This window comes from Prenolepis imparis, unplaced genomic scaffold (genome assembly GCF_030444845.1).
Source record: "Prenolepis imparis isolate NDT839.2.m4 unplaced genomic scaffold, iyPreImpa1.0 SCAF_1, whole genome shotgun sequence".
In the NCBI taxonomy this organism is placed as follows: domain Eukaryota; kingdom Metazoa; phylum Arthropoda; class Insecta; order Hymenoptera; family Formicidae; genus Prenolepis; species Prenolepis imparis.
The window spans coordinates 26268362-26277254 of record NW_028141159.1 but is presented as its reverse complement, the minus strand read 5'-3'; the positions used below and the strand labels follow the sequence as shown (position 1 = coordinate 26277254).

Here is an 8893-nt window from a genome sequence, read left to right as displayed (position 1 = left end):
TTTTTTCAATAACTCTTCCTCACTTTTATTTTATCTAATTTGGACCTTTGGAAGACATCTCACTAGCATTTATTTTTGGTTTGGATCTTTACCTTTTTGTTGTTTTCTTTGGTTTTAAAGATTAAGAACCTTCTATTTTTGTATTTTCTCTTTTAGTTACACTTGGTAAAAGAGAAATTTGACCTAATATGGAGGTGGAAACTATTTTAATCGATGAAATGCAAGTTCCTCACCAAGTGGTCAATATTCGTGGTGACGACGCGTGCCTATTCTCATCCATATCCTACCTGGTGCACGGCGACGTGTCAATGACTGCTCAAATTCGGACTGATATTGTGCGTCACGTGTCCAACAATTGGCAAAGGTTTAAATCATTTACTGAGACACGGTCTGGGATACCCTACACCGTTAAACGTCGGTACCTTGGCGATATGTCTAAACGTACCACCTATGGAACCCTCTGCGAACTCAAGGCGGCGGGAGAGATATTCCCTTACAAGTTCCAGGTATTCCAAGATGGCATCCACCTTGCCAATTTCGGGGAGGCACGGGAGGGAACAAAAAGATTAAGGTTCGTGGGTGACTTTAGAGCGGGGCACTATGATGTTCTTATTCCATTGGCTGATTCAACAAATTCTAATAATTCACAACAAATGCCAATCACCAGTGAGCCACTGGAATGTGAACAAAGCCCATCCAGTTTTGTTCCCCAGTCGCAACCGATCCTGTCTATTAATCCCCTAAGTTCAGACGAATCTTTTGTTGCTCCCATTGTACCAGCTAACGGTAGAAGAGGGAAAAAACGCAGGAAAAGATTCACTGACGCGATTAGGAAGAGACAAGTTCGGGAATATGCTGCAAGATATTTACAAAAGAAGCTGTTACCGTGGACTAAACAGAATTTATCTGGTTTTCGGTATGATCCCCTCATTGATTATGCCAAAGACAAGATCGTTGACCTCGAACCTCGAACGCTCTGTACCTGGTGCCGTGCCCTGAAATGGAAGGAGGAGAGTCCCGGCATGTGCTGCAGTAGCGGCAAAGTCCACCTCCCCACCGTTGAGCCGTATCCTGAACCTCTGCACAGTCTCCTCACCCACCAGCACCCTCTGGCCGAGCACTTCCTTTCTGCTATCCGGAAGTACAACGGATGCGTCCAAATGACTTCTTTTGGAGCCAAAGAAGTGAAGGAGGGCAACTTTATGCCAACTTTCAAGGTGCAGGGGCAGGTATACCACAGGATCGGGAGCTTCATGCCGGAACCTCAGCAGCAGCCTTCATTTCTACAGATATATTTTGTTGGTGATGATGACAGCGAGAGACATCCGTTGTGGCATCTACCCATGTGTTAAGCCTGAACTGGTAGGCCAACTGCAGAAGTTGCTGCATGATCACAACAAGTATATTCTGGACTTTAAGGCTGCTGTTGAATCTGTTCCTAAGGACCAGAAGGAGTTCCAAGTGGTGATCAATGCCGATAGGAAGCCTTCTGGAGAGCACCGAGGCCGCTTTAATGCCCCCACCACGAAAGAAGTTGCAATACTTATCGTTGGTCAGGCTTTTGAGAGGAGAGATATTGTGCTCCACAGCAGAGACAGCAGATTGGTACGAATTTGCGAGACGCACCGTGCATATGACGCTCTCCAGTACCCTCTGATGTTTTGCCGTGGAGAAGATGGTTATTACATCAACATCCCTCAGCGCGACCCTAAGACCAAGAAGCCTATCAAAAAAACCGTGTCTGCTGCCGACTTTTACAGCTACAGCATAATGGAGCGTGATGGGGAGGAATCGTATCTATTGCTGTTTCGCAACCTTCTCAACCAATATCTGGTTGATATGTATGCAAAAATTGAAACTGAAAGGCTCAACTGGATTTGTTACAACCAGAACAAGTTGAGAAGTGAAGAGTATGTGCACCTGAAGGATGCCATTTCAAAGGCCGACGGCTAGTTGTCGGAGCTTGGCAAGATGGTTGTGTTGCCGTCGACTTTCACAGGAGGACCCCGCTACATGTATGAGCGAACTCAAGATGCTATGACTTATGTGCGCCATTTCGGACGGCCGGATCTTTTCATAACATTTACGTGCAATCCGAAATGGCCAGAAATCGTTGAGCTCTTGAAACAACGCCAAAAAACTCAAGATAGGCATGACATAATAGCGCGGGTTTTCCATTTAAATGTCAAGCAAATGATAAAGCTTCTCACTGTGGGATGCGTGTTTGGCCCTACCATGTGTCACATGTATTCTGTGGAATGGCAGAAACGAGGACTCCCCCACGTTCACATTCTCCTGTGGTTGAAAGACAAGATAAGGCCTGAATCCATTGACAAGGTGATCAGTGCTGAGATACCTGATCCCGATCTCGATCCGGCCCTCCATCAGATTGTCAAGACGACCATGATTCACGGCCCATGTGGATTTTTCAACAAGAACTCACACTGCATGGTGGAAGGAGCCTGCACTAAGAAATATCCGCGGCCCCTTTGGTGATGGCAGGCTGTCGGAGGAGGAGGGAAGACTAAACATTCCTGGCAACCTTTGCGATGTTGTGGGAGATCTGAAGAGCTTAACTGACAGAATATACCCCAACATTTGTCACCATGGAGGTGATTGCGCTTCTTGGCTGAGAGAGAGAGAGAGCTATTCTCACTCCTACAAATGACTCGGCCAATAATATCAACAACAACCTATTGGAGAAGCTGCCAACTGAGCATATGAAGTATGAGTCAGTGAACTCTGTGGTCGAGGATGCTATACACTATCCTGTGGAGTTTTTACATACCCTCGACTCAGGAGTATGTCCTCTACCTCAAGGTTGGCGCTCCAATAATGCTATTGCGCAACCTTAATCCTCCAAAGCTGTGCAATGGAACCAGGCTGCAGGTGAAGGCTCTGTTCAGGCACGTCATTGAAGCCACAATATTCACAGGCGTCGGCCAGGGAGAAACCGTTTTCATCCCCCGCATTCCTCTCATCCCGTCAGACTACCACTTTCAGTTCAAACGTCTGCAGTTCCCTGTTAAGGTCTGCTATGCCATGACTATCAACAAGGCACAGGGGCAGAGTTTGAAAGTGGCTGGCGTGGATCTGAGGAATGACTGTTTCTCGCATGGCCAATTGTACGTGGCGTACTCCAGAGTCAGTTCTCCTGACAGCTTGGTCATCTTTCAGCCTGAGAGCAAAACCAGGAATGTGGTTTACAGGTTTCTCAAATAACCTATTCTATTTTTTAATACAAAAAATGTTATATATTCCGAAGTTCTATAATAACACTTTTCAATAAATCCAAATTCTACGCATATGGTACGCGGGCGAAGCCGCGACGGGGGAATGCTAGTATTTATATATAATAAAAGGATTTATTTATATATAATTGTGCTTTTATTTACAATTTACAAACAAGGATTACGTGACTTTTAATTAAATACTATCGATTATTTATTAAAAACTTGATCGGATCAGCTGTTATATATAATATATTATATATTATATGTTAAAATTAAAATAATGCTAAATTTTTATACACGTAAAAGAGAATGATATACATGCGCACACTTAAACATTTATTTAGAGCTACTACCTCTTCGCATAGTATATTCTCCTATTATTAATTTTAATTTTAATTAATAGGAGAATATATTATGCGAGGAGGTAGTGGCTCTAAATAAATAAATTTAAATTAAATTAAAATTAATAATAAAAGAATATATTATGCCAAGAGGTAGTAGCTCTAAATAAATAAATTTAAATTAAATTAAAATTAATAATAGGAAAATATATTATGCGAAGAGGTAGTAGCTCTAAATAAATAAATTTAAATTAAATTAAAATTAATAATAAGAGAATATATTATGCGAAGGGGTAGTAGCTCTAAATAAATAAATTCTAATTAAATTAAAATTAATAATAGGAGAATATATTATGCGAAGAGATAGTAGCTCTAAATAAATAAATTTAAATTAAATTAAAATTAATAATAGAAAAATATATTATGCGAAGAGGTAGTAGCTCTAAAGAAATAAATTTAAATTTAAATTTAAATTTAAATTAATAATAGGAGAATATATTACGCGAAAAGGTAGTAGCTCTAACTAAATAAATTAAAATTAAAATTAAAATTAATAATAGGAGAATATATTATGCGAAGAGATAGATAGCTCTAAATAAATAAATTTAAATTTAAATTTAAGCAAGCCATTTTCTCAATAGGATAACATTTCTACTGAATTTTATGCTTTGCACAGCATTAACATAGGTATATAGGTATATCAATATATAAAATGTTACCACATATTAGATATTTAGATATTTAGATATTTAGATATTTTAAAAAAAAGACGTTGGGAGATCGACAACAAATGATCTAATTAAGTTCGTGAGTAAGGTACATTCTGAATACTTATTGTTAATATAAGTTATGTCCCACAAATCATTTCACACCGCAAGCATGTAAGTATTTATATTTCGCAATTAATACAAATATCAAGATCCATATTAAATGAGATAGATGACAAAATTCAATGAATGGAAGCTTTCAATACCTTTCAATATCTGTGAGAATAAAAAAAATTACGTAAATAATTATATTAATGATAGCTCCTGAAAAGGAAATAAATAATATACTTGAGAAATTTAACAAATATCATAAGCGACTACAATTTACAGTGGAATTTGAAGTCGAAAGGAGTATCAGCTTTTTAGATTTAAACATTAAAATCATAGACAACACCATATACATAGATTGGTTCCAGAAAGCAACTTTTTCAGGGAGAACACTATCCTTTTTATCTAACCATCCCAACTGTCGCAAAATTGGAATGATTTACAATCTAATAGACAGAGCAATGCTTTTGTCTCATCCAAGGTATCACAAAAAGAATATAGAATTGTGCATTAAGATCTTACTGAACAACGGTTATCCCTTACATTTAATTTTTAAAGAAATAAATCATAGAATGAAAATCATAATAAACAACAAACTACCAAAAAAACAAATACAAAAATTGATAATGATAATAATAAGTTCTTTGTCATCCCATACATTAAGAATATTTCCGAATCAGTTGCTTCAATAATTAAGAAATCAGATTACACTGTCGGTTACCGTTGTTTAAACAGTCTTAACAGATTTATCAAAGCTCAAAAAGATAAAAACATTCACGATACCAATAATAATGTCGTCTATAAGATAGACTGTAAAGAATGCGAGGTCTCCTACGTGGGGCAAACCAAAAGGAAACTACGTACCAGATTAAAAGAACATGCAAATAATATAAGATTGGATTCGTCCAAACACTCGGTAGTCTCTGAACATATATTAAACAAACAGCATAATTTTGATTGGGATAACGTGAAGATTCTGGACACGGAGGTTAATTATCATAAGAGATTGGTCTCAGAAATGTTACATATAAAGGAACAAAAACACGGGATTAATAATATCACTGACACCGAGTTATTGGATGAATCTTATTTTGACATTCTAAATGAGATGGCGAATTTTTAGATTGTTTATGATGTTTTTATTTTGATCATTAACTCGTCATCCTTCAACGGTAAGACACTAACATCGAATATCGTGTCCTAGCGAAAATTAGAAGCCTAGAAATCAAGTCAACTAAAGTAATCATGTAAGTGTTTTAAGAACGATAGAACGCAGTCATAACTGTAAGTAACTCACATTTGATTTTATTGATAACAGTAAAACAAACAATTAACTAAAACAAATCGACATTGGCATAGTCAAAGGGATCGTCTTTCGCTGACCAGCGAAGAATGTTCGTGTTGAAGAAATGCTCAAATCGTTGGTTGATAATGTTTAAAATAAAATTTAGTCAAACGTTCATACACGAGAATGATTATAAGAGGCTTCTAATTTGTCTCAAATTACACCACAACATTAAGTAATTTCATATCTGCAGCGATCTGCTTTTATCTTTGTTTTTAATATGAACTTATTGTATTGTAACGCTTAGAAACTGAATTTTTGAAAATTTACTGAAGAAGACTTAGTATAGTTCGAAACGTTTATATATCTAAATTATGACTGTGTATCGTTTTACTTATTATATATCTAAATTAAGACTGTGTATCGTTTTATATCAAAAATTATAATAATAGTGTAATTAATTATGAATTGCTCGTTTTAATCGGCCTTTCCATATGAATATGATTTGTTTATAAACACTCGAACTTGGATAATTTAATATATTTTTTTTACGTAAATAATTTTAGGCGATCGGATAGATGGTCTTGAAATGTGAGAGCGACCAGGAGCGTTGGTAAGTCACAAGACTTGGCGCGAGAGAAAATTAGTGAGTGCGAAATTCATTGCTTATTGTTTGAACATCGTCCGCTTCTCGCAGCCCGCGTCGAACGTTTACCAAAACACGCGACAATCGATACCAACATTGAGAGACTCTCTCTCTCAAAGCCAAAAGAACCCCCGAACCAGCGTGGCGCCACGTCATTGGTTCTCGAGGGGAATCTGATCGATCATTGACTTATTATCGGCGCGACCCTCGTATATATACGAGAGTTGCCGGTCTTCTAGATATAGATCGATATCGTATATCAACAACTCGTGTTATGTTCTCAAGTGCGACAAAACAGGATGTTGCGGCTCGGCCGTTACTCTAAAATCTACTGTAAATTTAACCTGTCTGTACGAATTATCAATCGTTGTTCAATAAACGTTGACTTAATTGGGAACTGTAAAAAGAATACACCTTACTTGGCATCTACCTACACTGGCAATTCCTCAATCGAGTTAAGCAAACCAAAGAAGACGTTGGAACCTCGGTGTCGCGCCCGGCCAACGCCAAACACAATTGCGAACACTTATAAATGGTGAAAGATTTTTTCTATTAATTTTTAAAAATGTACAGTGTGAGTGAAGAGGTGGTAAATGAAATATTCTTTCCCTTAGGGCAACGTGCAGCATTACGATTGTCGCGCGTATCTTCCTGAGCGACAGAAACGCTAGTTGGTAGGACAATTTTCGTGCTTGGGTGCGTTAGTTCTGAAATAGAGGTGCAAGCGATGACTATCCGAACTTTGCCGTCTTCTCCGGAGTATGTATTCGAGTGATCTAAACCAGCGGCCAGCAGGTGAGTAGCACGATCTCGCTTCGCAGAAGGCAGAGGCGGTCGATTTCCACCTGGTCGTTGGCGATCCACTACTTCGGCTGTTGAAGAAGTGAATGAAAGTATTCGTGCACCCATTGTTCTCAAAGGTGGTCGCGCATCCTTTGCAGTTGGTCGTGTCGGACCACAACGCTCCGAGAATTTGCCTAACAACGAGCCGGACGAATAGAGTCGACGCACACAACCCCAGGCGCGGTAAGCTTATCTATTTAAGTGGAGCAACTTTCGTTTTGGCCGCGATTAATCTGACTTCTGGATATTCCTTGCAGTTGACTGTCCACATGTGGACGACGGCGTCGCTCGCTCCGACGCATCTGCGAAGCCGTGGAGCTTTGTCATCGGAACATACCACGGGACACGGATGTTCTCTAGCCTTCGAAAGTCGTCATGGAAGTCTGCAGGATTGCGCGCGTTTGTCCTCCATCGGTGTATCCCAATCGATCCCTAGTAGTTAGGTAGACTGGAAAAATATTTTGGCCCGGATTACCGCAGGGGCAAGTCACCCAAGTGGATCGAATAGGCGGGCTGTCAAGGACAAGACGGATCGCTTGGTGAAGATAGATATAGCCAGAGATTGAGTAGTGAAAAAGAAGTAGTCGACACCCGAATGCTACTGGAGGCCGAGAGTGGCATAGCTTCTGTGAGGTCACCACAAGAGCTATTAGCATTGCATACAATGCTTTGGTGGAACGTCAGTGAGTACTCAGGGCTCGTTAGCGGACCATTTTTGCAGTAGAAATCCGTCAGCCTGGCACTTGATTAACTGCTGTTAGAGGACCTTGGCTTCTGGGATAAAAGGTGCCCATAAAAAGATGCCTTTCGGTTTAAAAACTGCCGCCACGACATTTCAACGTTTGATGGATAATATCTTAACCGGATTACAAAGAAATGTATGTTTTGTTTATTTAGACAATATAGTTATTTATGCACAGACCTTAGAAGAACATAAACAAAAACTAAATAAAATTTTCAACCGTATTAGAGAGTCTCAGTTTGCAACCAGAAAAATGCCAATTTTTCAAAAGAGAATTAATATATTTAGGTCATATAAAATATTGGTTAAGGAGTTAAACCTAATACTGAGAAAGTAAAAGCAATAGAACAATATCCTTTTCCGAAAAATCATAAACTTAAACAATTTTTAGGACTTGTAGGTTATTATCGATATTTTATTAAAAATTTTAATTAAATTACACAGCAATTTACTTCACTTCTTAAAAGAAATGTAGCATTCAAATTAGAAATGAGACAACAAATTAATTTTGAGAAATTATTAAATGAACCTATTTTACAATATCCGGATTTTTAAAAGAATTTTTATTAACTACTGCTAGTGATAAAGGTATTGGTGCAATATTATTGCAAGGAAAAATAGATAGTGATCTCCCTATTGCGTATGCTTCAAGAACATTAAACAAAACAGAACAAAATTATGACACTACAGAAAAAGCACTATTAGCTATTGTCTGAGCAGTGAAACATTTTCGGCGCTATTTATATAATAAAATATTTAAAATTATCACCGATCATAAACCGTTAACTTGACTTTTTAATGTCAAGGATCCATTATCTCGTTTAATGCGTTGGCGATTAAAATTAAAGGAATATAATTACGAAGTTTTATATAAAAAAGGAAAACAGAATACCAATGCAGACGCTTTCTAAAAATCCACAAATATCAGCTTTGCAGGTAGAAACTTCTTGTAGTAATGAATCAGACATGATTATAGCCTGTTTTTACA

General features: G+C 38.1%; 1 protein-coding gene across 1 annotated transcript; it reads left to right on the top strand.

The window, feature by feature from the left end:
* Positions 1–2754: 2754 nt before the first annotated feature.
* LOC145938637 (ATP-dependent DNA helicase PIF6-like) lies at positions 2755–3222 on the top strand. The gene has a single exon (XM_083042413.1). It carries the CDS (start codon positions 2755–2757, stop codon positions 3220–3222), a length of 468 nt encoding a protein of 155 aa, XP_082898539.1.
* The last annotated feature ends 5671 nt before the right edge of the window (positions 3223–8893 follow it).